The following is a 24,073-nucleotide window of genomic DNA, read 5'->3' on the forward strand; positions in this document are numbered from 1 at the left end:
GTCAGTGACGCTGGGCACTGGACGAAAGACATATGTCACCTCCAGGCTCCAGGCTTCAGCCGACTTCAACTTCCCCTGGATCAACCTGACATCACCGGACATGTAGCGGCATGGACCTGATTGACTGTCTTCAGCCTTTCGACTGGGCTTAATGCGGTCTCCAGTCAACCAATGCATTTGGTGATACGAAGATTCACAGTGAGCATGCTTTGAGGTGAGCACGAGGCCTCCGAACTGTTCTCTTCTGTCGATGGAGACACTAAGTACCTAGACTAGCAGCACCAAAACAAGCCTACCTCACACGTGCACATGCAGCAGACTGGACAAATGGTGCAAGACAAAATCTAATTTCAAGTCTAGCTTGGTGGTATCTACTTACGTGAAAGTCATTCTTCGTCAGCTGCTTTCGCAGCCGGTCACAGTCTCCGTTGCTGTTCTCCCTGTTGTCTGTGAGGCAAGGTATAAAAGTACCCAGCTCATGCTCGCCCCATCCACCATCGAAATTCAGACGCTTAGGGCAGACAGTAGCCGCCATCGACAATGAGGTCCAGACCAGTTGTGTAGGAGGCGGCATCCGAGGCCAAGTAGAGGAACGATCCCTTGAGCTCGCTCACGACACCCTCGCGACTGTGCATTGGTTAGCATGTTCTTCCACTGTCGTTGCGCGCTTCACTCACCCAGCCGGGGTCTTGCTCCTCCACTGCTTCTTCACCTCGGCATCCGCAAAGTGCGAGATCTCGGTCTGGATGTATCCAGGAGACACTGTGTTGACACGGGCGAAGCCAGTCCACTCAACGGCCAAGCTCTTGCAGAAGTGGATGACGGCTGCCTTGGAACCGTTATACACGGCCTGCAGTTGCGGGATGTTCACAATGCTCCCGCTCATCGAGGCCGTGGCAATGAAGCTTCCGGCGAGGAAGTTCTCCAAAGGCTTGCCATCGAGTGTGGTGCCCTCCTTCTTCTGGCGACGGAAGTGAGCGCCAGCGGTCTTTGCGCACCACATCACACCATCGACGTTGACCGCCATGACCTTCTTGGCGGTTTCGGTGCTTCCGTCAATGAAGGCGCCGTCTTCCCAGGCGATGCCGGAGTTGGCGACAAAGACGTCCAGACGACCGTTGAATTCGGCGACGATTTCATTGATAGCCTTCTCGACAGCCTCGGGAGACACAACATTCACCTGATACGCGCGGCCTACACGACGGATTAGGAAAGCAGGTCCCGATACCCAATCGCCATGTCCAACTCACACTTGACGCCGTAGGTCTTCTCAATGTTCTCGGCCTCCACGAGAGCCTGCTTGTTGCTGTTGTACCAGATGGCGACGTTGGCGCCGGCCTCGGCGAGACCCTGCGCAACACCGAGACCAATACCCGCGCCAGCGCCAGAAACAATGGCTGTACGGCCCTTCAGGGAGAACATGGGAAGAACCCTATCGCCCTTGGGGATGTCCGTGTTGTCGAGCTCGAAAGCTCCATTCTTCATGTCGACAGCCATTGTAGGATTGGTGTTGCAACGGCTCTAGGATTGGTCGTGGTGTACCGGCAGTTCAGTCTGGCCTTTGGAGACGGTGATCGTGGAGAAGCTTAGCAGAGAGATATGGGGAACGCCCTCCACATGGGGCACGCGACGACTTTATAAGAGCGCAACGAGCAGGTAGGTCCCTCGAAGTCATCCACAATCTCTCGGCGGCAGTACATGCGACATTTTCGTTGCGTGACATCCAATCCCCCTCAAACAGCTTGCGCACTTTTGAGCTTCCCGCCGTCTATCCTTCACACACACACACACACACGCACACGCCATCCCTGCTCCACGCTGATTGTGACCTGTTCGCAACTCTGTGAGTTGTTGAAGTCCAGTAAACCAGAGCGCAGCAGCCGCAGATGGGCAATCTGACTCGCATATACCCATGCCTCTCGCAGAATGTATAGACCTGGCATTTATCATCGACCAACTCGGTGCAAATAACCGGCCCAAGCGCGGCGGTTCCTTGAAGCCCCTCCCTCCATCTTGAGGCTAGGAGGTGGGATGAGGGGCCGCCCCGCCGACATCATCTTGCATTCTACCAGGAATCGTGTCACGTAACAGGCGCGCTTTAAATCGCTTCTCAATTTGCGGGAGACTAGCCTCGTTCGTTGTACGTACAAGTGTCCATGCCCTTTTCACTATGCCGTACTTGTCGCGCGCCAAGTGCGCAAAGCCCCACTGACTATAGTGACTCGCAGCCTCAAACATCTCCCCTGCGGTTGCTGTCCGCCAGAGGCACTTGTAGTCGAGCGTAGACGTTGCATCCCCCGCGCATGAACTGAAGGCATACCTCGGCTGGGTTGCATTCGCTTGTTCATGTCGGTCCGTCCGGGCCGCCCTGCGAAGTGCTCAGACGTCCTGCTCGCCGCAGAAGCAGCACGAAGCCAGCTTGATCACGTCCTGGAGATAATGCGCTTTGACGACTCCACCAGGTTGTTGCGGTCCTGGAACAGACTCCAAGACTGGACCTCATCCCGCGTCAGCTGCGAGTTGATCTTGGTCGAGAAGTAGTCGTCGCGATTTACTGTCACAGTTAGCTGACTATGGCTCGATCGGTTCCAAGGGCACACTAACTGTAGGCACCAGACATCCTCCTGATGCCCTCGAACGCTGTTCTGCCATGGAGAACGCGCCAGTTATCGAAAACTGTCCAATGTCAGTATCATCATCGCAGTATCAAAAATCGAAATACGCACTCAGGACGGTTCCGGGCTCAAGCTGAAAGTGATATTGCATCTCCTTGTCTTTCAAAATGGAGTCCCAGATGCGCGCTGCTGCATACCATTCATCAGACTCCTCTATCGGCACCACACCACGGTCGTCGTTGTTCCATCTGATCCTCAGGAGGTCATCACCATAACCGCTTTGGACGAATTCTATGACGGGCGCACGCATTGCAGGCGTGATTGTCACACCTTGGTTACCACTGGCGTGCCACGGGATAGGGACTTTGCTGAGGCAGTCGAAAGCATCACGATGCTCGTGATACAATTTCGAGGCGGCTGCGAACCCGTCAACAAGGATCGAACTCCCGCCCAGGTCACCGTCAGCGTCTCGGGGTCCTTCATGCGACAGCATGTGGAAGGACTGAAGGCCGGCCGGCTCGGTAAAGTAGGTTGTGTCTGTATGGGGTGGCAGCGCAATGTTCGTGTATGCTGTGTCGGCCTTTGCGAGATCGGGCGTGAAGTCGTAGAAGCCTCCGTAGTGAGTATTACGGATAGGTCCGAACTGCTCCAACGACGCCTCGGTGGGCTCGGGAGCCGCTGGCACGCCGGTGATGAAGCAGTACCCATATCGATTCAAGCGAGCCGTCGCCTCGCGGAGGCAATCACTGCTGGAAGAAGGGTCGTAAGGCACCTCTTGCTTCTTGCGGTAGCCTGCCGCCTGCTCATGGTTCCATAGCTCGACTGTATCCCATACTGATGGCGGAGCAGTTCGAGGAGTCAGGCTTTGCTTTGCCTTCTTAACCCACCACGCCGGATAATGAGACTTGTGTCCGTCCGACCCTTGTATCTTCGTTAAAGGTATGGTCTTGTCCGAGGTGGGGAAAACTCACAATTGACAGCAAGTGCACCGTCAGCGTACTGAGAGCTCGTGACCTCGAGGTTCTTCGCGTCTATCTGGCCGACGTATGAGAAGAATGCGTCCAAGTGAGAGAGAAGGGCATACCTTGAAAGTATCAAAGTTTCTCTGCAGCGTGTCCTGGTTCACACATTGGCTGCATTGGCAGTTGTCACTGGTTCTCGTCTTAGTCACCAGTACTATGCTCTTCGACACGCTACACATACCGAAGCCACAGAGAGGGCCTGGAACTGTCAGCTCGGCGCAGCATTCGCAAAGTGTTCTGATCTTACGACTTCAACAGATCGACCGTATCATCTGCGGTCTGGAAAGAGGCATCTCTCGATTGCGCACTCGCAACTCCTGTCGTCCTTAATTGCTGCCAGGGAGTGACACAAAAGCTTCGCCTCTGTGGGAATTTCCAAACAGGCTTAGAACAACTAAATCGGCCTCCTCCAAAAGTAGCCCTAAAAACATGAATGAATCAGCTTGACGTCGAAGCTGCAAACTTGGATAGTCGACAAGCGTACCTCAACCCCGACCTAGCACATCGCAAAGCGCTCATACTGCTGGAATTCCGGCGGGGGACTTGACGACTGAAGATCACAGTCAATATACCTGGAAGATCGCAAGACAGATTAATGTCGAAGTGCGGAGCCAGCCGGGAGCCGATGCCTTGGTATACTGTGCGGGGGCACGTGACGGCCAAGGTCGCGTATACCGAGGACGATGTACGGAGTAATTGAAGAGCCTCAGTCAGAGTTACATAAAATATGAAGATTAGTTGTTTCAGGCTCAGTTCGTTGCTTGATTCTGAGTTTCCCGCCTTACAATACTCACGTTGTATCATTGCACACAAGCACAGCTTGCAAGTCATTGAACGTTGGTGTCTTACCTCGGTTGACAGCCAAAGCCCAATTTAAGCCAATTGACACAAAAGGCACCTGCCAAGTCGAATAATTGCCATATAGCCAAGTCAAAGGCCTTATTGCGTTTGCTAGTCGCTTAAATCATGCGATAATGCCACATGGGACTTCGCCGATGCAAGGCACCTTACGTGCTTGCACACTTATGCAGTCGTCCTGCAGGGTATGACAAACCCTTACACCCAGATTCAGGATGTCTTGCCACACATAACTTGGCGACGTAAGTAGCACCTGGCAATTTTGTCCTTTAACATCACAACTTCAACCAACCCTAGGACTCGACGCGAAAGCAGCTGCGCGAGGCCCAAGGTCATGGACCTGTCCGACACCTCCTACGAAGCCGCCGGCCCCTGAACACACTCGCCGAGCACTCGCGATACAATCTCGACGACATTGCCACATCATCGCTGGCACAAAGCAGCATGTCTTCGCGCCAGCACAATTCCGAGGACTGGTATCGTCACAGCCAGAGAGGCGCTCAGCCGCCATCGCAAGCTCTTTGGGACCGCGTGAACGAGCCGTTTGTCCTACTCACCGGCATTGTGCTCTTTGTCGCGTTTGCATACAACACATACATTTCCACGCCTGCTATTCAAGAAAACCTCGTCGCAGCAGCGCACCGTTCGTGGCACGCGCTGGTCTACATCGTCCCAACGTCGATACTGTACTCGATCGACGCCTGGTTCGACCCCCTGATGAGGACGACACACGTCAACACCCATGCCTCGAAGAGCGCGGCGATGAAGCGAGTGCTGGGGCTCGAGAGCGACAGAGGCATCGTCGCGTCGGTTTTCCAAGGGAGGACCCGCGCCCTGTCTGTTACGACCAACGCTCTGGGGCTGCACCCAGATAAAGAGCGCCCGGCGGGCTTGGGGAACCGAGACAATTCATGTTTTCAAAACAGCATTCTGCAGGGCCTCGCGTCACTCGACACACTGCCCGAATACCTCGCCAACTGCCTTGGTGACGACACGGACGCGGACGAAGACGATGGGCAAAAGGTGGTGACGCAGACGCTTAAGACCCTGATCAGCGACCTCCACGACACATCGAACAATGGGCGCACGCTCTGGACGCCGAGCAAGCTGAAGTTCCTCAGCACGTGGACGCAGCAGGACGCGCAGGAATACTTCTCCAAGATACTGGACGATATCGACAAACGTGCAGCGCGCGCGCTCAAGGCGTCAGAACGACACAGTGGCTTCGAGAAGTACACAGAGAAAGACAAGATCGACACCGACGCCGGTGCTAGCGACATCAGCGACGACAGTGGTTACCAGAGTCATGGCGCTAGGTCACGAAGCCCGGAGGCTACGTCTCTACGAAACCCCTTGGAGGGCTTGCTTGCACAGCGGGTATCTTGTGTGCAGTGCGGACATTCGGATGGCCTATCCATGATCCCTTTCAACTGTTTGACCCTGAGTCTGGGGCTACAACAACAACACGACCTACACGAGAGACTGGACGCCTACAGCCATGTGGAAGCCATCGAGGGAGTCGAGTGTCCGAAATGCACCCTTCTCAAAGCGCAAAGGCTCCTGGGCAAGCTTGTAGAGCAGATGAAAGAAAAGGGCGTGCCTGAAGCGCAACTCGCGGAACCGACCAGGCGGTTGGAGGCTGTGAATCTGGCGCTGGAGGAAGATTCCTTCGACGAGAAGACATTGGCAGAGAAGTGCAAAATCACCTCCCAGAGCAAGGTGACCACTACAAAGACGAAGCAGATCGTCATCGCCAGGCCGCCTCGCAGTCTAGCGATTCACGTGAACCGCTCGGTATTCGATCCAAACACGTTTGATATGGTCAAAAATTCAGCGCCAGTGCATTTTCCAATGATGCTTGATCTGGGGCCGTGGTGTTTGGGAAGTACTGACGGTGTCAAGACGACTGGACGCTCGACGGGCGCGGCAGATGAGGAGAAATGGCTCGAGGACCCTACGGCGTCCATGGTAGCCGGCGGCGAGCAGCCTTCGAAGCTGACAGGCCCGATATACGAACTACGTGCGGTCGTGACGCACTATGGCCGCCATGAAAATGGACACTACATCTGCTACCGAAAGCACGCGCGCAATGTCAATTCTGGGAGTCGCGAGTCAACCCCGGCGTTCGAGGATGCGCGAGGGGATGTCAACGAGGATTCTGTATCCACGGCATTCGATGACGAGGACCTAGACCACAAGCACGCTGAGCATAAGATGGACTGGTGGCGGCTGAGCGATCACAATGTGTCCAAGGTCACCGAGCAAACCGTCTCCACACTGTCCCCCGGTGTGTTCATGCTGTTTTACGACTGTGTCGACCCGACCATGGAGCGGCACGAGGTTGACGAACTGTCGAGCGATACGGTAGACAAGGAGCAAGCCGGCGATGCGCCATATGAAGACCGGGCCGAGCAAGAACGCGCTGGCAAGAGCAGGTCTACACAACCAACCGTGAAAGGCAGTAACTCAACGCAAGAAACAGCTCAAAACGGCAATCTGGTGACTTCAACGGATTTGGCAGGCCGAGATTCCACTGCCACCGCCGGCAGCGCCCCTAAACAGGGTGAGGCTGTTGGCGAATCCGGTCCAGCTTGAGGCTTGAGTGGGCAAAGCGTCTGCATGTTCATCGGCGCAAACCATACAGGCCTTCTCCATCTCTCCTCGCGAGAATGGCTTACGACTCTGCATTGCAACGGGCGTTGGTGAGCTATTAAGGAGTATTTCATATTGGGAGCGTCAAGCGAATGGGGGCATACATATGGGCGCGCATAGCACAGATCACATGAAGAGCCTTGGGCCTCTTTCATTCCGAGAAACTAGTGTAACATGGATGGGACTGCGCTCGCAGTTGCCTGTCACTGCATGGCAGTGTGAAGTATTGCAATGATGATTTCCTCCATCTGTGGTCAAAATGCAATTCTTCGTACCTTGAGTCCTTGACGTCTCCATGTCGTCCTTGGCGCATGAGGCGGCATCCCCCGGGTGCCCTTCCCAGTCAGCCTCGTCTTGTCTGCAAATACCGCCCGGAGTACGGAGTATAGCAGTAGTAAATCACTCCACGGGAGCCGCGGACTGGATGTAGGTATCAGGCACGCGATGATTATTATCTAGCGCCGGCATTCTCTCGCCACCGCTTGGAATTCTCGGACAGGCTTGGTAGGGGACGTGTAGCGCAGCTTGGCGCGCCCTGCTCGTGGCCTGTCAACCAAGAGATTGACCACGTTTGACCACGGGTCAACTGCACGTACAGTACGTACCATCACTGCACCAGCCTCTTCGAGATGGGATATTATTAAGGGTCGGAATGCCATAATAAGTACCCATGGGAAAGCGATAGTTCGAGACTAGCACAAAGGTTGGTAATTAAGGCGATGGATTCATTTTGCGAGCATCTGTAATGCTTTCTGACCGTAACATTACGTTCAGCGCAGTAATAGTAAACGAATATTAGGGTCATTTGGAACTTTCCAAGTGAACGTCGTAACGACATGGATCCAGCGAAATAAGCATTTGCGCCCGGGTCTCGGCCACGGTCTTCTATTCCGGGCCTGGCATGCAGGAAAGGCGGCACGGGAAAGGGACTTGTTGGTGGGTTCATCGAAAGAAAAAGGGGGAAGAGGCCTTTCGGAGGCGCTCGACCCGGTTGGCGCGTGCCAGAAGAGCAGCCTGGCCTTGCTGTAGGTAGTGTGATCACCTTATGAAGCCCTCTCGCGACATCCTATCGACGTCTTCACGATGAGACTTGACGATCGTCATCCTTGACGCACGGCGTGACGGATGCGTGGAATCTGAGGTGGCCTCTGGGGACCTTTTTGGAGGGGGATAACCGGAAACAGGGAGAGGAGAGAGGGGCTCTCCATTTGGGTTTTATTAGCCTGGCCTCGCTCGTGTTCAGTCCAGCACTGAGAGGCAGCCAAGCGCCTGTCAAGAATGATGGCCGGCGAGTATCTCAGGTAAGGTAATATTGCCCTTGAGCCTTTGTACGAAGCTCGAGCGCGCACCTCGAACCCGCCACCTTGCATTCACGCTCGCGCGCCGTCATTTGTTGAGGACATACTTACACGGGGAGAGGTACCTGTTTAGCCCGTCGAGAGCCAGATCCTTGCTTGGACCATCCTCCTCCTCCTCCAGCCCAGTCCAGTCCTCCTCCTTGTTTTCGGATCCAGCCAGCACCCAAATCTCCAACAGTCGCTGTCCTTTTGATTTTCCCCCTTGTTCTTTCATTCTACTTGACGCAGTCGCTTCCGCGTTGCGCTAACATTCAGGAGGCCCTGCTTCGATCGCCCAGGCTTTTGATCTGCCAATTTTACTTGGCGACGCATTGGCGGCCGCTCGGGACACAAACCGTCTCCCACATTACCGTCCGTTCGACATGCTTGGCCCCATCCACCTCCTAATAATAGTTTCGCAATAAGCAACCTTGGCTCTGCCCATAGCGCGCTTCGTCTCGCTCTCCCCCCAATTGACGGACGAAGCCATCACGACATTCCACGATCGAGTCCATCCATCCCCCTCCGCGCGCGCGTGTGAACGAACAGTCGCAAGCAATGGCGGCCACGTCGACGCTGTCGCCTCGCACCTCGACCTCGACCTCGATCGACGGCGACAATGTCCCCATGATGGACAACCCGACCCAGCGTCACAACGGCAGCGGCGGCCACTTCCAGGACGGCGACGAGGATCCAGAGGCTGGCTTCGCACAGAAACAGACGCACGGCGCCGAGTCGCGCACGCTGAGCCTGCATCCCTCGTTCTACATCCTCAGCTGGATCTTCTTCTCCAACTGCACCATCCTCTTCAACAAGTGGCTCATTGACAATGCGGGCTTCCGCTACCCTATCCTCCTGACCTGCTGGCACCTCGTCTTTGCGACCGCCGCGACGCAGCTGCTCGCCAGGACAACCTCGCTGCTCGAGTCGCGCCACACCCTGCCCATCGACCGTCGCTTCTTCCTGCGTACCATCCTCCCCATTGGCATCCTATACTCGGGCTCGCTCGTCTGCTCCAATGTCGTCTACCTCTACCTCTCGGTGCCCTTTATCCAGATGCTCAAGTCGGCCTCGCCCGTCGTGGTGCTCTTCTTCTCCTGGGTCTGGGGCATCGCCAATCCCACCATGTCGACCCTCCTCAACATTCTCGTCATCGTCCTCGGTGTGGCCATTGCCAGCGCGGGCGAGATCCAGTTCTCGTGGCTGGGGTTCATGTACCAGGTCGGAGGCACCGTCTTCGAGGCGATGCGCCTGGTCCTGATCCAGGTCATGCTCAGCTCCGAGGGTCTGCAGATGGACCCCCTCGTCGGTCTCTACTACTATGCCCCTGTCTGCGCCGTCATGAACATGTTTGTCGCGCTGTGGAGCGAGGTCCCCAAGTTTGAGATGCAACACTTGTGGGATGCGGGCATCTTCATGCTTCTGCTGAACGCGCTTGTCGCGTTCATGCTCAACATTGCGAGCGTGTGTCTGGTAAGTCCCTTTACAATTGGTCTCAAAGCGTTGTTTCCCCACTAACAGCTATGGCGATAGATTGGCAAGACGTCTGGTCTCGTCATGACCCTCACTGGCATCCTCAAGTCGATTCTCCTCGTCATCATCTCCGTCATCATCTGGCAGACCACCATCTCCCCCCTCCAGTTCTTCGGCTACTCCGTCGCCCTCTGCGGCCTGGTCTACTACTCCCTCGGCTACGAGACCCTCTCCAAGGGCTACCACATGGCCTCGTCGTGGGCAGGCGACACATGGAAGTCCGGTCGCGAGGGCCAGTGGACACCGGAGCGCCGCCGCTGCATCCTCGTCACTGGCATCCTGGCCTTCATCAGCCTCTGCATCATGGTGGGCATCTGGCAGGGTCCCACGGCCATGAGGAAGGCCCAAGAGTCCTTCCCGTCGATATTCAACCCCGAGCGATGATTCATGATCATTGCTCATGACATGACTTTTGTTGTTATTAGTTTGGCATGAGGTGACTGTTACGGTTAATACACATATACTAAAGCGGGGGGCACGAGGACTGCATCCGAGTCAATGAGTGCGTGGGTACGTACGTATTTCGGAATGGCAATGTTTTACTACAGGGGAACAAAGGGAAAAGGCACTTGGTTTCAAGAATAAGTGTTGGTGATCTATCTGGATGGCGCATTACATTGAGAAACAACACGGCATATTTAGACTTGCTTTCTTCTTCAACGCATATAGCTGTAATTCACGCGCAATGACAATGATTGACAACGTCTCCGTGGGGAATGAGTTTGCAATTACAGGGCACCATACATGATGTGACGAGATACTTGATACAAGGACGTACATCGCCCAACAAGACAGCATCAACCTCAGCGACGGCTCCGACTGCGAGTGCGACGTCGACTGCGACTCCTCTCTCGCCTGTCCCGATCCCTATCTCTCCTGGGAGAAAGGCTCCTATCCCTCCTCCGCCGGTCTCGCTCCCGCTCTCTGTCCCTGTCACGATCCCTATCGCGGTCTCGGTCTCTGTCCCTGTCCCTGTCGTCGCGAACCGGGTCTCTATCTCTGTCGCCTCTGACGCGGTCCCTGTCTCTGTCGCGGTCATAGTCGCGTTCCCTCGGCCTGTCACGCTCACGCTCACGGTCCCTATCTCTGTCTCGCCGATCACGATCCTTGTCTCTTGAGCGACTTCGACTCTTACGCCGCCTGTCGTCGCGTGAACCAGGCACGTAGCGATCGCTATCGCCTATGGGGGCCGGTGGCTTGTATCTGTCGCTGTCGAGTCCGGAGGTGGATGGCTTGTAGCGATCTTCCTTGTGTGCGGAAGGGGGGTGGTAGGAGTCTGCGGTCACGCTCACACTGCCCGCGGCAGCAGCCTCCTTCTGAGCAGCCATGTACGCCTTGGCTTCCTTTTCGCGGCGAATTCTCTCTTCACGCTTGTACTCCTCCGAATCCTCAATAGCTCTGTCGGCAACTCGGGCCACGGAACGGGAGCTAGCGCGGGCTGTGGTATCCCGATCACGGCTTCTGTCGCGAGTGGGCTGGTAGCGATCATGCTGCATAATGCGCGACGATTCACGACTGCGATCGCGGCGTGGGCGGCTGTCTCTGCGTCGCGAGCGCGAACGGGAGCGGGGATCGCGTCGGTCACTGCTCCTGGCTCGGTGACGACTCCTGTCGCGAACACTGCCCCGGTCTCTGGAGCGATCACGGCGGTCGCGGATGGGGGAGCGGTCGCGTCTTCTAGATCGACTCCTGTCACGTCGGTCGTCTCTATCGTCCCTCCGAGTACGTGATCGCGAGCGATCGCGCCTGATCCTAGAACGGCTCCTCTCGCGGCGGTCTCTGTCCCGATCTCGGTCTGCGTCTCGTCTTGGCGAGCGAGATCTGTCTCTTTCCCGCCGGCGATCATCGTCGCGTACCCTGCTGCGATCTCGCCTGTCTCGGTCTCTATCACGCTCGCGGTCACGGTCTAGGCCCCTGTCTCGATCCCGGTCGCGGTCGCGAGTTCTAGAAACACTACGACTAGGTCTCCGGTCGCTTCTCAGATCCGTGATTTTCGAGTCCATTGGGGTCCTCGAGCCTCTCTCGTCCCGTACAACTCTACTCAAGCTGTCGCGTCTGGCGGAAGAGTCCCTGCGGATAGGGTCAATGGCAGACGCTGGCTTGGTTCGTCTCGGTGGAGGCGCAAGTTCTCGATCAACCTCGTACCCTGAGTGGCGGTGTCGGCTCGCTGATCTGTTACCGCTCTCTCGTAGCAAGTCCGCCAGAGCCTCCTGTTCCAACCTTTCGTTCTCTTCCTTGGACAGCTCACGCTGCACCTCGGGTGCCTTGTCGTCGGATGTCTTTGTGCGTCGAGCCTCCTCGCGAGCGGCGTCTCTAGCGTCACGCTCGCGGTGTCTCTTTTCACGTTCAAGATCCCGCGCTCTCTCTCGGTCCTCCCGCTCCTTCTCACGCTTCGCCCGGCGTTCGTCGCGCTCTTTTTGTCGCTTGAGCTCCGCCTCGTCTTCGGCTCTTCGCTTTCGCTTACGCTCCTCCTCGGCAATCCTCTGCTTTTCGAGGACGATTGCTTCCTCTTTGGCCTTGAGCTCCTCGCGGATCTTCCTCCTCTCTTCCTTTCGGCCCTCGGTCTCGGCGGTATACTCCTCGTCGGTCTTTGCGCCTCGTACACGTTCGGCTTCGGCGGCCTCCTCGCCAATGTCCGCTTTCCGGATCGCGCGTATGCGCTCCTCGATCGTGCTCACGTCAATGAGCTGACCAATGACCTCTTCCGATTGCTGGTAAACGCCAGATCGCTCAAGAGCACCGTCTATGAGGGCGGCCGCTTTGCGTGTGTCTAGTGTTAGGAGCTGATGGGGGTTCTTCTCGACCTCCTGTTCGGCAACAGCGAGGATGGACTTTGTGACTTGAGCCTCGTAGTCCTGACCAGCTTTGTCAACAAACATATTCTTAAACAGAATAGGGCAAGGCGCGCTCACACTAGCTTTGAAATTATCCCAGACCTGTTTCCGGATCGCATCGTAGGCGCCCTCCTTTTTGAAAGCGTGCGCGAGCGTTTCAATCGCACTGCGTGTCGCGGAGGGAAGGGGGAGCTCGGAGGCTTTGAATCTACGTGGCGCATTCCCGGTCGAATTGTTGACGGCCTCGGACGCTGGTTTGCCTGAAGGAGCGGCCATTGTACGAGCGACCGAGCCCGGCGCAAAGGGAGTCGTCAAATGTGGTGGAAGCGCGCAGTCGCGCGGTCTGGACACTTAGGGAGTGTTTCAACAATTCATATTGGCAATAGATTCGACCGAGATGTCTTCGAAGATTTGTTCGCGAGGTGGGAAGATGTACGTAGGACGTTGCAAGAATGTTCGATTGTGTAAGAAAGTTGGCTCTGGAAGTTTGTAAAGTTAAGGGAAGCGCGGCGGCGGCACGCTGCAGCTAGCAAACGCCAGTTCACGTGACAGCCTAAGGTTGAGTTGAAACCTGGCCATTCCCTGAGTTTCATTTTGAATTTGACAGCTTCGATCACCTTGAGTCGCTGCAGTATCTGTCACAATAATTATATTTAGTCTATTGCGACGTGGTGCGGAGTCTTGTGAGGTACATTCATGCTGGTTCAGCACCGTAGAGTCGACGGTAAGGCCAAGCATCCATGTTGATAATCGTATCGCAAGACTGGTTGAGATAATGTCGTATTGCCGTGTATTATACAATATCAATATAGCACTGGTATCATACCATCCTAATCGTCAGATTCGTAGGAGAGAGAAGCCCCGTTTCCGTAACGCCATGCCGAAACCCAAGATAATTACACGTGCTAGCCAGCCACAATTATAACCAAATCGTACAGTGCCTGCTTGCTAGAACTCGCCCTCGCCGCCGTTTGATAGAGTACCGGCCATCCAGAGGCCGACGAGTCCCCACCAGCTGACCTTCCATCCGCGCCATAGACCCTCCACGCCTTGACCCTTTCGGTACGTGGGCGCAGAGGCCTTGGCCTTGCCTTTACCCTTCTTAGTTTGTGCAGGCTTGCCAATGACCTCCCTTTGACCTTCTTCCTTGGCGATGTGCACCATGGTGCCGAACGCGCCCTCGTAACGTCCAACGGGCACAATGGTGTCCAGCTTCTGCTCCTTGCCGCCCAGAACACGCAGGTACTCTTTCCCAGACAGGACTCCCATCTGGCCGCGGCGCAAAACGGTCTCGAGCGGCAGCTTGACGAAGATGGCCGCCGTGGACGCGCAGAACTTGGCAACCGAAAAGGTCATGGGCGACACCTGGCTGTCGATCATGAACCGCGTGCGCAGGACCAGTGGTGTCGACAGAGTGAGGATAGGGTGGATGAGAGAGTGGAGCATGGTCGGTATCAGGAGGGAAGAGGAGCATAGATATGATGGCAGGGAGCGAAGAGTCGAGAGCGTCCGGCGCTGTCCTCGACTTGTCGGCGTGAGGATCAGCCTGGTGCGAACCAGATCCAGCGGCGCGAGAAGCACGCCCGTCGCAACAGCAGCGGAAGCAGCAACGAATAGAGAAGCCCATGGGTAAGGCGACGCAATGTCGACGAGCCGGTCAATGTCGTCCTTGACGCCAAGATCCGGCACGTTGAGGATCGCGCTCAGGAAGCTTCGTGACCAGTTCTCCAATAGTGACTGCAGCACAGTGTACAGAAAAGTCGCGTTCGAGCCCTTCCATACGCCCCAGGCGCCCTCTTTGGTCCACAGAGCCGAGATGACGCCAGTGACCGAGTCCGAGCGCCGAATGTTGAGGTATTGCTCGGGCAGGTTCGTCTTCTTCGGTAAGCGGGGCGAATCGATGGGAGACTCGGCTCGACGTCCATTACGGTTACGCGGGTGTATGGGCGTCGGTGTGTCGGGCACATTGGAGGTGAAATACGATGGCTCATCGCCTTCAGAATCGGAATCCGGAAGCTGGGACTGGTCAGCAAAGATACAGCTATCACTCCTCAGTGTCATTGCCACAAACATCGTAGATTGACCCCCCGTAGCTCGAAGTCCTCTTGATGATGCCCGGCTCGCCCGGTGTCGCGGGCATGGCTGCGGCCTCATCCTGGTCGCGCACCTGTAGAATGGTCTTGGCAACCTCAAATGGCTGAGCCATCAGAACAGAGCAGTACTTCCACAGGAGCTCATCCAGCAGATCTTTGACGCTCTGCACGGCCGATGTCGTCTCCTCCCCCAGGTAGCCGTACTCCATATCGTTGAACACATCGCGCGCCTTGGATGCGTATCGCCCGGAGCTTGTCGTCGCATTGCCTGCAGCTACAGGAGCAGACTCGGCGCGCTCGCCGATCGTGGGAGGAATATAGTAGGGTCGTAAAGGATTGACCCCTTCTCGTTGCGACGCCATGCTAGGCGAGACACCGCATGTGCTATTATGTCACTGTGGTGTTGCTAGTCTAGAGGAGACTTGAGGACTGGAGCGTGGAGGCAGGAATTGAAATCATCAAGCATCGAATGGCTGCACGCTGGGCGACGGGGGAGGGATTACCCGAGAGAATTTGGAGGTAAGGTAATCAATCGGTCGGCATGCATGCGGGCGCGCCCCGGAGCTATGGGCACTCGGAAAATCGAAATCGAGTACTTTTTCTCCAGGTTCGGGTTCGGTCCTTTGCTCGGACCTGCGACGTACCCGCCAGTTGGCCGACGACGACCACCACCAGAGCTGTTTAATCTTTCTTTGATTTCGCGATTTACTATCGTTGCGCAATTCCAGCTGTCAATCATGTCGACTTCACGGACATTTGCGACGAGCCTGGCGAGGCTGTCGTCTACGGCGTCACGAACTCCACGAACACAGACACAGACAAGGGCGTTATGCTCGTTGCCCCAGTCATGGTCTTCCAACAGGCCAAGGACATCATTCTCGATGCGCTCTCTCGTTCCTGCACCTGCGCCCTCGTCTCGGGCCTTTACCACAACTAGCCCCCGGCGGCATGGTCACTTGACGCCGCCAAAGCCTGGAGAGGAGTGAGTCCACCGTCGCTCCCAGCCAGAGCGCTATTTCTGACCCGTTCTAGGCTGCACGTCACCTTCATTGACAAAGACGGCGACGAGTACAAGTTCCAAGTAAGCGAGGGCGACAACTTGCTCGACATTGCGCAGGCCAACGATCTCGAAATGGAGGGTGCATGTGGCGGATCCTGCGCGTGCTCGACCTGCCATGTCATCGTGCAAGACGAGGGGATGTACGACAAGATCCCCGAGCCCGAGGATGACGAGAACGACATGCTGGACCTCGCATTTGGATTGACCGAGACGAGCCGGCTCGGGTGCCAGGTCAAGATGACCAAGGAGCTGGACGGTCTGGTCGTGAAGCTGCCATCCATGACGAGGAATCTGCAGGCCAGCGACTTTAGCTAATTGAAGGGGGGGTAACGCCACCCCTTTTTGTATCAATGCAATACCAATATTTGTAACAAGTAACCTGTGTCAATAGAAGAAGATGCTTGGGGGTGATCGGGTATCTCATGGACTAGTACACTACGTTAGGCCTCCTCGATGGGTGTTTTCTTCAACCCTCCGCCTCCCGAGGCGATCAGATCCAGGAATCCCTTCTTACTCAACTCGTTCACCTTGCCCTCCCGTTGATCCATGCCAATGACGCCGGCCTTCCTCGTGCCCTTCTCCGCCTCGGTGGCGGCCACCTGCGCCGCCCTGACCGCGTTGAACAGCTTGACCACACCCCTCTGTGCCACTTTCCTCAGCCTCCTCTCCGTCTCCATAATCTCGGCCGTGGTAGCCTCCATCTCGCCCGTCTTCTCGTTCCTGCTGGCCACCAGGACATCCTTCACGCGACCCTTCTCGAAAGCACGACGCTTCTGGTCGCGGAGCTGTTTCCGGGCTTTCGCCTCCAGCGCATTGTCCAGGATAGCACGCGATGCCGTGTGCGCCTCGGCACTTCGGGAGAGCACAGGGTCTGCTCGTTTTGAGGTTGCGAGTTTTGTGCCGAGAATTTTGGTCAAGGACGTTGCGAACGCAGAGTTGTCGCGCTTCTTCTTCGATTGTCGGGGGTTCTGCTCGTCGTCGTCTTCGTCTTCGTCGTCATCATCATCGAAATCGTCGTCCTCGCCTTGCCCTTCTGAATCCGAGTCATCCTCGTCCTCCGACGCCGACTCGGGCGCGGACTGAGGGGCCTTTTGTTGTGACTTCAACGACATCTTCTTCTTTGGCGCAGGATTCTTCGCTGTCTCCTCTTCTTCTCCTGAACTCGATTCGCCCACTGAGGGTGCGCCATCGTCAACTTGGGCGTTGTGGATGTCGTCATCCGAGTCGAGGAGGTTGACGGGATCAAAGTTGTCGTCTTGCTCTTCCTCAGAGTCGCTGTTGTACTGCGCGAGCTGGCGCTTCTGCTTCTTGCTCGGTCGGTCGAGCTTGGGCTTTTCGAACTTGCGACTTCTTTTAGGGCCGGCCATGATGTGTAGTGTGTGGTGCAATGGCAGATTGATTGAACCAGGTTGGGTGATAGAATAGCGATTGATTCAGCGGGAACAAAAAGTTTCAATATTTTGCCAGTAACTTTTCACGGGTCTGGAGGGGCCCCCAAAGGCGGTGTCGGACTTCGGGATTATGGGGGTCCGCAGCGGTGCGCCGACTAACCCTGGACATCAAGCTGACTTTCAAGTTTCAGAACACTCATCATCGCCCTTGCAATAACTATCAAACCAATTGCATTCGAATGGCAGCTCTCTGAGCTCTCAAAATCTGATTCACAATCCGGGGTCCCTCAGCGACCTAGATCGACTTCACCTGCCTCTCGAAACGAGGTATTTCCCTGGTAAACTTCTTGGGGTCGTCCCTCGCGCCCTTGTGCCAGTACTCATACTCGATCCATGCATTCTCAGGCATCTGCTCGTCCATGGCCTTCATCCATTCGCCCAGCTCGGGACTCAAGGGGATGACTCCCGTCTCCAGCACGTACTGGTCCCAGAGCTTGATCAGAGCCTGGAGTCGCGCAGGCTCCTGGTCTGCAAGGTCGTGAACTTCGCCAGGATCCTTGCTCAGATCGTACAGCTGCCACTTCTCAGGCCCCTTTGGCTTGGGAATGAAGACAATCTTCCAGTCCCCCTTGCGTACGGCCGCTCGCCCACAGGTCTCCCATCCGTTGATAAAGTCCTCCGGGTGGATGCGCTCTGCCTGGTTCGTCAAATACGGCACCATGGACTTTCCGCGCATGGAGACGACCTCGCGCCCTTGATATGTGGGTGCGGGATGCTTGACGCCGGCCATGTCGAGAATCGTCGGTGCGAGATCCATCACCGTGGAGAACTGGTGCGTGATGCTGTTGCGCTCGAGCTTGTCGTCGAAGAATCCTGCCGGTGGCTTCACGAGGAATGGCACACGCACGCCACCTTCGGTTGTGTATGCCTTGTACAGGCGGCTTGGTGCCGTTGCGGCTTGCGCCCAACGCGGACCGTACCAGATGAACGAGTCGCCGTTGCCAAGGTTGTCAATGTGGTTGTTGTAGTACTTCTTTAGGTGCTGCATCATGTTGCCCTGCACAATGGGATACGTCTCGTACGCGGCACCTTCGGCACCGTTGTCTGAGAGGAAGCAAACAAGCGTATTGTCCAGCTCTCCAGTCTCTTTGAGGTAGTCGACCACTTTGCCCACGTTGGCATCGATGCACTCCACCATGCCCGCAAAGACTTCCATGGCGCGGCTGGAATTGCGCTTCTCCTCGTCACTGAGCTCGCTCCATTCCTTCACTTCCTCGGCGGATACGGGATGGGGTTCTACATCTTTCGATATCATCCCCAGGTCTTTGAGTCTTTGTAGTCGCCTGTCGCGCAAGACATCTGGCCCGTCGTCGTAGACACCACGATACTTCTTGATATACTCCTGTGGCGCCTGCAGCGGCCAGTGCGGTGCAGTGAAGGGCAGGTAGGCAAAGAAAGGTCGCTCGTCTTTCTGCTCATTGCGGTCCTTCAGGTATTGCAGCATCTTATCGCCATACCCGTCGGACGAGTACCAGCCGTCCGGCAGCTTGCGCACATACTCGCCGTCCTCACTATGCAGCGCAATCACACTCATCGTCAGAAACTCTGGCGATTCCTCGTGGGCTTCCAGCTGCGGCTCGTACGCGTAATGGTTACTGCAGGCCGGCAAATGCGCAAAGCTTCTTTCGAATCCTCTCGCTTTGGGACTTCGTTCAGGGGTCAGGCCAAGGTGCCATTTGCCGGACATGAGTGTCTGATATCCTGCGTCCCGCAAAATTTCCGGCAGCGCAGCGACGCGTTCATTCAGGTAACCTTCGTAGCCGGGCATGCCTCTTTGGACATTCGTTGACATCTTGCCGCTGGGGTCGTTCTGGCCAGACTTGTTTGTCCACTCGATCAAATTGCCCAGACCGGCGATGTGGTGATCGGTACCTGTCATGATCATGGCTCGAGACGGCGAGCAGGCAGCGGCAGCATGGAAGTCTGTGAAACGCAAGCCATTGTTGGCGAGTTCATCGAGATTGGGGGTGTTGATCTCGCCGCCGAAGCACCCAATGTCACTGAACCCCAAGTCATCGGCCACGATGACCAGGAAGTTGGGTTGCTTGGGGGGCATCTTGATGAAGTCTTTCCGTTGAGTCTGATTTCGCGATTACATGGGGATGTGGAAGCAAGATGGGGGATTTCTCTGTACTGCGTACGGCAAGAGGAGACATGGGAGTTGGTGTAAGTGGACGTTGTCAGAAAGGGTAAGGAGGCCGGCATCCGAAGGGGTCGGATCGGTTCCCCGCAGAGAACGCCACAACTTCACAAGTACATGCCCATGGCACCGTGGAAAGCTACAGCTAAAGATGTGGTTGTACTTGAAAATAACCGATTGATGAGGCTGACCGCGTGAAGCCAGAGAGTGGACTCAAGACTGCCCCCGATCCTGGCCTGATGTGGACTTCACTGGCCATGTGTCCACCTTCCGCAATGCCATTGCAAGATGCTCTTTCATAGAGCCAGAACCTTTCCAAACGAGCACCATCACTACGAAGCACCCATGCCCACAGCTCCAGTAGCCCTACTTAGTTTCCCTCGAAATACGCGCACGGTTTGACGCACGCTTTCATGGAGCAGGCCGGTCTGCCTCCTTCGAAGAAGGCAGGTCTGGCAGTGGAGCATCCGCGTTGCGGCTGCGCTTGCCGAGCACGGAAACAGGTTCCTCGCGACGATGAAATTGGCGTCCCCATATGCAAGCAAACACATCATCGTTACGAGCCTTGCTTTCGAAGAAGTCACAGAGCTTCTGTAGAGGACCATTTGCCGGGCCAACGCCTGGCTCCTTTTCAAACATCATGGTACGCCATCTGCCAGTAATAACGAACTGAATCAATGAGCGCTGCCCAGTCGCTTCCTCAGCCTCGGCGGTGTTGGCAAGGCTGAGGGCCGTGAGATGAGTATTGTGCGTTTGCTCCATGTGCTGGCGAAGCTGCTCTGCACCAGCATCGACCTCAATGCACGTGCCGCAGGCACGTCTGCTCGGACCGAGGATCATGCAAACCATTGCGTTGACCTTAGAGACACACGGATCGTCGTTGAATGGCGCATTCATGATATCAATAGGCCCGCAGTGCCAGCCGAATCGCGCGGAATGACCAGACCAGTCCGTTTCGATAGATGCCTTGAGAAAATCCTCGGAGATGACAGAGGGGAAGTTGGCCGCGGACTCTCGACTCTCATCCGTTCTGGAGATCATGGCATGCCCTGTATCGGGTCTTTCCTTTTTTGCTTCCTTGTCTACGATGAGTTTGACGTAACGCTAGACTTCTTCTTTCGTGATTGCGACATTTTGCGCCATCTTGCAAGTCAAGTGGTTGTAGTAACGCGGGTGTGTTGATTCGATAGCAGTGAGAAGACGGTATGTCCATATCGCATCTGGCACATGAGCTCCCTCGTCCACCATTTGGCGATCCAAGTCCAGAAAATGCCTGTAAAGGTCTCCCTTGGATGTGTATGAGCTCCTGTCGATTGTCCACCATTCATCGATAATTCGGAACAACTTCCTCCGAGGCGTTGTTGTCATCATCTGCTGTAGCTTTGTCCACAGTTCATGGGCCGAGCCAAGACTATTCCAGCCATTGGTCTCAAGTTCGTCCATGACATGTGTGGCCAGATTTCTCATGATGATCTCCCGTGCTGCCTTGCTCTCGACGCTGATGTTGGTCGTTGACGTTTCTTGGACTGCCTTCAGGTAGCCCATGGAGTCCAACGTAGCTCTCACGCGTCGGAACCAAGATCGGTAGTTGTCGGGTCCCGTCAACAGCTCTGTGATCCGCAAGTCAGACCCAGCCACCAAAGGGCGCTCAGCCATCCTGACAGGAGGAAACGGGACAATGGGGGGGATGAGGGAGACCAATGAAGGCTGGTATCAACCTGAAGGGGATGGGGTACGCCAGTGTTCTGGGGTTGTGTTGGTGATGATGGAGGTGGACGGGGTTTGTGTCGTGTAGTTGCGAAGTGATAAACAAAGCCTGCTGAAGTCGGCAACGATCGATGGGATCAACGGAGGTTGGAGATTCAGGTTTGGTTATTGCTCAGAATTGAACATGAGCCTTCGATATGGGGTGACATCAGGGTGAGTAGCAGGTGATGGATTGGGGGCTCTGTGCTAGTATTGTCCGCAATCTGTTCGTGCAGTGAGCGAGGACTGATATGCATCCAAGAAATACAAGTGAATCATAATAAGAACTTGACCAACGAAAAGAAGTCCCTTTGGGTAATCCTAGGGGCAAGCCTGTTTCCGCAACGCCATCCACATGAACGCCTTGACACGCAAGTGGCACATATACAAATACACAATGTCCATTATCTGACCTCGAGGCCACGGGTCCGTTTGTAGTCGACGGTTGGCTTCCGGGCACCTAGGCCTCGCAAACTGGTGTCAAGACTGTCTCTTACATGCCCCTGATTCTGGACCATATGGCTGCCAGAGGTTTTTCGCTCTCCAAGGGGGACAAGGGCGATACAAGATCGTATGTCCAACGCTCCTTGCCGTCAATGTACAAACGGTACTGGAGCGCGCTCTCGCCAGCAATGTTCTCAATGGTAAACGCGCCGAACTTGGAGCTGCCTGAGGGGATGTAGCTGTGGATGTCAGTCACGAACTCTGTCAATTACAACGGCAGTCAGCTTACTTAAGCTTGATGTCCTCTTCGTCGGTCTGCTTGTAGGACGGCACCGGGGATGCGAACTGGTTGAGTGGGCTCGTTGAGAACTCATAAGCAGCAGCCGTGTCGGCCCAACGCGAACCCTCGGGCGGTGGGAACTTGGTGGCAGCGAATTCATGTCGATCGCCAGACAAAACAACCACTGTCGTACCACGCGCTCCAGCATCCCACATGGCCTCAAGAATGCGCTTGCGCTCGACCAAGAAACCGCCCCAGGTGTCCTGGACGTTGACAGGCCAGTTCTTGGTAAAGGGAATTGACGAGGCGACAAATCGCCACTTGACGCCTCGAGGCATAGGCCTGTTCAACCAGGCGAGGAAATCATCAAGCTGGTCGGGCCCGAGCATGGTCTTCTCCATGTCATCAAAGGGCAAGTTGTTGCTCGAGCGGTAGCTGCGAGTGTCCATCATGAAGAAAGCGGCGGGTCCTTGGGTGAACTCGTACCAGGTGGCGTTTTCTCGGCGGTACGTGGTGGTGCCAGGGACACGAGACTTTGGGGGGTTCAAATCGCCCTGGTAGATGTGCCATGGCTCGACAGCAGCATTATAGACACCAGTCTGACCCGAGGACCAATCGTTCGAAATCTCATGATCGTCCAAAACGTGGATCCAGCTGAGGTTCTGCGCGACCGGGGCCCAGTCTGGAGAAGCGTAGACCTGTCGATACTGCATGCGATACTCAGCTGCGGAAACGCCAAAGCGCTCAGGCACGTCGACGTAGATGAAGTCGCCAAGGAACAGCATGAACTGTGCGCCAAGCTCCGGCAACTTGTTTGCCAAATGACGCAGGCCTGGAATCGCTAGAGCGTGGTCAAATGGGTTATACGGAAACCGTGGGAGGATGCAGGATGTCGACAAGAAGGTGTACTTTCCACTGTGGTATTCAGGCATGTGTCCAGCCGCGGGAGGGGCCAAGAATTCGCCAGTGTGGTTGTTGGACGTACGCCATTCGTATGTGCGCTGCTTTGAATGTGTCAGGGGCACAGTGAGCACGCCGCTGAAATCGGTCTGGTTGTCGGTCCATCTGATGCCACCAGCGGTTTGCCAGAGGGGGTTGTCGAAAGGTGCCTGAGCATCCTTGATGTGAATCTGGAGAGTCACGGGCATTTGCGCCTGATCGGGTTCGCGGATGAGGAACTTGGCCTCGGTAGGCGAGACATATCCAAGTCGGACAAAGGAGAGGTCGTCCACAGGGTAAAGAAACCTCGCGCGGTACAGCGCATCAAGAGTGAGGGCGACAAGGATGGTGTTGATGAGAAAAGTCAGCACGGAGGCCCCGAGCTTGCTAGCACTCGGTGCGCCCCATAGGAGAATCTTCCAGGGATTGGCGTCCTTGTCGCCAAGCACAATCTCCTCCTCGATCCTGCTCTCCTGGACGACGACTTCTGGTTCCACCTCGACTGCTACGCCTTCGTCGGTCAACAATGGCGCGTCTGGCTTGACTGTGACTTCCTCCGTGATCGCGGCGGTCCTGTCCTCCAAAATTTCGAGCTCTGGCTTTGTGAAGTAAGTCGCCAAGAAGGTGGGGATATATACTGCAAAAAGCGTGAATGTGACGGTTGGGAAATGTGCCTGGTTCAGTCAGAAACACGGCTGGGCGCATTCAGGGGCAGTCATCAACGGATCATACGGGAAACTGCAGGAATGGTCAGCTTCGATTCAGAATGAAGGCTATGGTACTGGGAGCGTACAAATCTGAAAAATAGGATGGCGGATATCCTCAGCAAGGTGGAAGACGCCTTTGCGAGGGTCCTCTGCAAAGCCATAGCTAAGGCTGTGTTTGAGGTGATCCTCCTGGAGATAGGAAACTATTGACGGTCGACGTGGCGAGGTAACAATGAAGTGACTAGAGCTGAAGCTGTGATAAGAATACGAGGAAAGATCGTCAAGAATAATATTGTTTGGGGACCCGGTGCTGTGCTGCCATTACTATGTCAGTGATGATGGTGATATACGTCGACGATGGT

General features: G+C 55.7%; 11 protein-coding genes across 11 annotated transcripts; 3 read left to right on the plus strand and 8 right to left on the minus strand.

Moving 5' to 3' along the window:
* Positions 1 to 344: 344 nt before the first annotated feature.
* F5Z01DRAFT_335854 (sorbitol utilization protein SOU2) lies at positions 345 to 1,584 on the minus strand. Its single transcript, XM_046259167.1, has 3 exons — positions 1,251 to 1,584; positions 678 to 1,194; positions 345 to 627 (listed from the first exon to the last, which is right to left on the minus strand). Exons 1-3 carry the CDS (start codon positions 1,495 to 1,497, stop codon positions 513 to 515), a joined length of 879 nt encoding a protein of 292 aa, XP_046114831.1. The 5' UTR covers positions 1,498 to 1,584; the 3' UTR covers positions 345 to 512.
* A 497-nt stretch (positions 1,585 to 2,081) lies between these two features.
* Positions 2,082 to 4,576, minus strand: F5Z01DRAFT_664770 (uncharacterized protein). The gene is made up of 8 exons (XM_046264124.1): positions 4,122 to 4,576; positions 3,885 to 4,058; positions 3,819 to 3,836; positions 3,700 to 3,766; positions 3,587 to 3,650; positions 2,727 to 3,536; positions 2,605 to 2,676; positions 2,082 to 2,554 (listed from the first exon to the last, which is right to left on the minus strand). The coding sequence occupies exons 1-8, from the start codon at positions 4,466 to 4,468 to the stop codon at positions 2,424 to 2,426; spliced, it is 1,683 nt and encodes a 560-aa protein (XP_046114832.1). The 5' UTR covers positions 4,469 to 4,576; the 3' UTR covers positions 2,082 to 2,423.
* Positions 4,577 to 4,939: 363 nt separating this feature from the next.
* F5Z01DRAFT_683614 (ubiquitin hydrolase) lies at positions 4,940 to 7,090 on the plus strand (the record flags this gene model as incomplete). Its single annotated transcript, XM_046265865.1, has 2 exons — positions 4,940 to 6,930; positions 6,958 to 7,090. 2 exons carry the CDS (start codon positions 4,940 to 4,942, stop codon positions 7,088 to 7,090), a joined length of 2,124 nt encoding a protein of 707 aa, XP_046114833.1.
* Positions 7,091 to 9,114: 2,024 nt separating this feature from the next.
* On the plus strand, positions 9,115 to 10,519 carry F5Z01DRAFT_683615 (triose-phosphate transporter family-domain-containing protein; the record flags this gene model as incomplete). The annotated part of the gene is made up of 3 exons (XM_046265866.1): positions 9,115 to 9,957; positions 10,018 to 10,323; positions 10,487 to 10,519. The coding sequence occupies 3 exons, from the start codon at positions 9,115 to 9,117 to the stop codon at positions 10,517 to 10,519; spliced, it is 1,182 nt and encodes a 393-aa protein (XP_046114834.1).
* A 196-nt stretch (positions 10,520 to 10,715) lies between these two features.
* F5Z01DRAFT_336023 (complex proteins associated with Set1p component shg1-domain-containing protein) lies at positions 10,716 to 13,331 on the minus strand. Its single transcript, XM_046259168.1, has 2 exons — positions 12,930 to 13,331; positions 10,716 to 12,872 (listed from the first exon to the last, which is right to left on the minus strand). Exons 1-2 carry the CDS (start codon positions 13,125 to 13,127, stop codon positions 10,821 to 10,823), a joined length of 2,250 nt encoding a protein of 749 aa, XP_046114835.1. The 5' UTR covers positions 13,128 to 13,331; the 3' UTR covers positions 10,716 to 10,820.
* A 135-nt stretch (positions 13,332 to 13,466) lies between these two features.
* On the minus strand, positions 13,467 to 15,478 carry F5Z01DRAFT_664779 (mitochondrial carrier domain-containing protein). The gene is made up of 2 exons (XM_046264125.1): positions 14,923 to 15,478; positions 13,467 to 14,867 (listed from the first exon to the last, which is right to left on the minus strand). Exons 1-2 carry the CDS (start codon positions 15,304 to 15,306, stop codon positions 13,800 to 13,802), a joined length of 1,452 nt encoding a protein of 483 aa, XP_046114836.1. The 5' UTR covers positions 15,307 to 15,478; the 3' UTR covers positions 13,467 to 13,799.
* Positions 15,479 to 15,520: 42 nt separating this feature from the next.
* F5Z01DRAFT_336066 (2Fe-2S ferredoxin-type domain-containing protein) lies at positions 15,521 to 16,382 on the plus strand. Its single transcript, XM_046259170.1, has 2 exons — positions 15,521 to 15,926; positions 15,977 to 16,382. Exons 1-2 carry the CDS (start codon positions 15,682 to 15,684, stop codon positions 16,317 to 16,319), a joined length of 588 nt encoding a protein of 195 aa, XP_046114837.1. The 5' UTR covers positions 15,521 to 15,681; the 3' UTR covers positions 16,320 to 16,382.
* F5Z01DRAFT_336062 (Rrp15p-domain-containing protein) lies at positions 16,283 to 17,478 on the minus strand. The gene has a single exon (XM_046259169.1). The coding sequence runs from the start codon at positions 17,369 to 17,371 to the stop codon at positions 16,445 to 16,447; it is 927 nt and encodes a 308-aa protein (XP_046114838.1). The 5' UTR covers positions 17,372 to 17,478; the 3' UTR covers positions 16,283 to 16,444.
* A 98-nt stretch (positions 17,479 to 17,576) lies between these two features.
* On the minus strand, positions 17,577 to 19,758 carry F5Z01DRAFT_336079 (alkaline-phosphatase-like protein). Its single transcript, XM_046259171.1, has one exon. The coding sequence runs from the start codon at positions 19,509 to 19,511 to the stop codon at positions 17,691 to 17,693; it is 1,821 nt and encodes a 606-aa protein (XP_046114839.1). The 5' UTR covers positions 19,512 to 19,758; the 3' UTR covers positions 17,577 to 17,690.
* Positions 19,759 to 20,006: 248 nt separating this feature from the next.
* Positions 20,007 to 20,636, minus strand: F5Z01DRAFT_677411 (uncharacterized protein; the record flags this gene model as incomplete). The annotated part of the gene is made up of 1 exon (XM_046265352.1): positions 20,007 to 20,636. The coding sequence occupies one exon, from the start codon at positions 20,634 to 20,636 to the stop codon at positions 20,007 to 20,009; it is 630 nt and encodes a 209-aa protein (XP_046114840.1).
* Positions 20,637 to 21,834: 1,198 nt separating this feature from the next.
* On the minus strand, positions 21,835 to 23,872 carry F5Z01DRAFT_628599 (PhoD-like phosphatase-domain-containing protein; the record flags this gene model as incomplete). Its single annotated transcript, XM_046261612.1, has 4 exons — positions 21,835 to 22,024; positions 22,075 to 23,678; positions 23,737 to 23,742; positions 23,798 to 23,872. 4 exons carry the CDS (start codon positions 23,870 to 23,872, stop codon positions 21,835 to 21,837), a joined length of 1,875 nt encoding a protein of 624 aa, XP_046114841.1.
* Positions 23,873 to 24,073: the final 201 nt, after the last annotated feature.

Source organism: Emericellopsis atlantica, assembly GCF_019669845.1.
Source record: "Emericellopsis atlantica unplaced genomic scaffold F5Z01scaffold_31, whole genome shotgun sequence".
Classification (NCBI taxonomy): Eukaryota; Fungi; Ascomycota; class Sordariomycetes; order Hypocreales; family Bionectriaceae; genus Emericellopsis; species Emericellopsis atlantica.

Excerpts from the sequence above, each read along its gene's own strand:
- F5Z01DRAFT_335854 (XM_046259167.1), bottom strand. The coding sequence starts at position 1,497 with ATGGCTGTCGACATGAAGAATGGAGCTTTCGAGCTCGACAACACGGAC. Across the intron at positions 1,195-1,250 it reads GAAGACCTACGGCGTCAAGT|GCCGCGCGTATCAGGTGAAT; the intron begins GTGAGTTGGACA and ends TCCGTCGTGTAG. Across the intron at positions 628-677 it reads AGGAGCAAGACCCCGGCTGG|TCGCGAGGGTGTCGTGAGCG; the intron begins GTGAGTGAAGCG and ends ACCAATGCACAG.
- F5Z01DRAFT_664770 (XM_046264124.1), bottom strand. The coding sequence starts at position 4,468 with ATGACTTGCAAGCTGTGCTTGTGTGCAATGATACAACGTGAGTATTGT. Across the intron at positions 4,059-4,121 it reads TGTGCTAGGTCGGGGTTGAG|GGCTACTTTTGGAGGAGGCC; the intron begins GTACGCTTGTCG and ends TCATGTTTTTAG. Across the intron at positions 3,537-3,586 it reads CGGTGCACTTGCTGTCAATT|GGTCGGACGGACACAAGTCT; the intron begins GTGAGTTTTCCC and ends CGAAGATACAAG.
- F5Z01DRAFT_336023 (XM_046259168.1), bottom strand. The coding sequence starts at position 13,127 with ATGGCCGCTCCTTCAGGCAAACCAGCGTCCGAGGCCGTCAACAATTCG. Across the intron at positions 12,873-12,929 it reads GGGATAATTTCAAAGCTAGT|GACTACGAGGCTCAAGTCAC; the intron begins GTGAGCGCGCCT and ends AAAGCTGGTCAG.
- F5Z01DRAFT_664779 (XM_046264125.1), bottom strand. The coding sequence starts at position 15,306 with ATGGCGTCGCAACGAGAAGGGGTCAATCCTTTACGACCCTACTATATT. Across the intron at positions 14,868-14,922 it reads ACGGGGGGTCAATCTACGAT|CTTCCGGATTCCGATTCTGA; the intron begins GTTTGTGGCAAT and ends GACCAGTCCCAG.
- F5Z01DRAFT_336066 (XM_046259170.1), top strand. The coding sequence starts at position 15,682 with ATGTCGACTTCACGGACATTTGCGACGAGCCTGGCGAGGCTGTCGTCT. Across the intron at positions 15,927-15,976 it reads CCGCCAAAGCCTGGAGAGGA|GCTGCACGTCACCTTCATTG; the intron begins GTGAGTCCACCG and ends GACCCGTTCTAG.
- F5Z01DRAFT_336062 (XM_046259169.1), bottom strand. The coding sequence starts at position 17,371 with ATGGCCGGCCCTAAAAGAAGTCGCAAGTTCGAAAAGCCCAAGCTCGAC.
- F5Z01DRAFT_336079 (XM_046259171.1), bottom strand. The coding sequence starts at position 19,511 with ATGCCCCCCAAGCAACCCAACTTCCTGGTCATCGTGGCCGATGACTTG.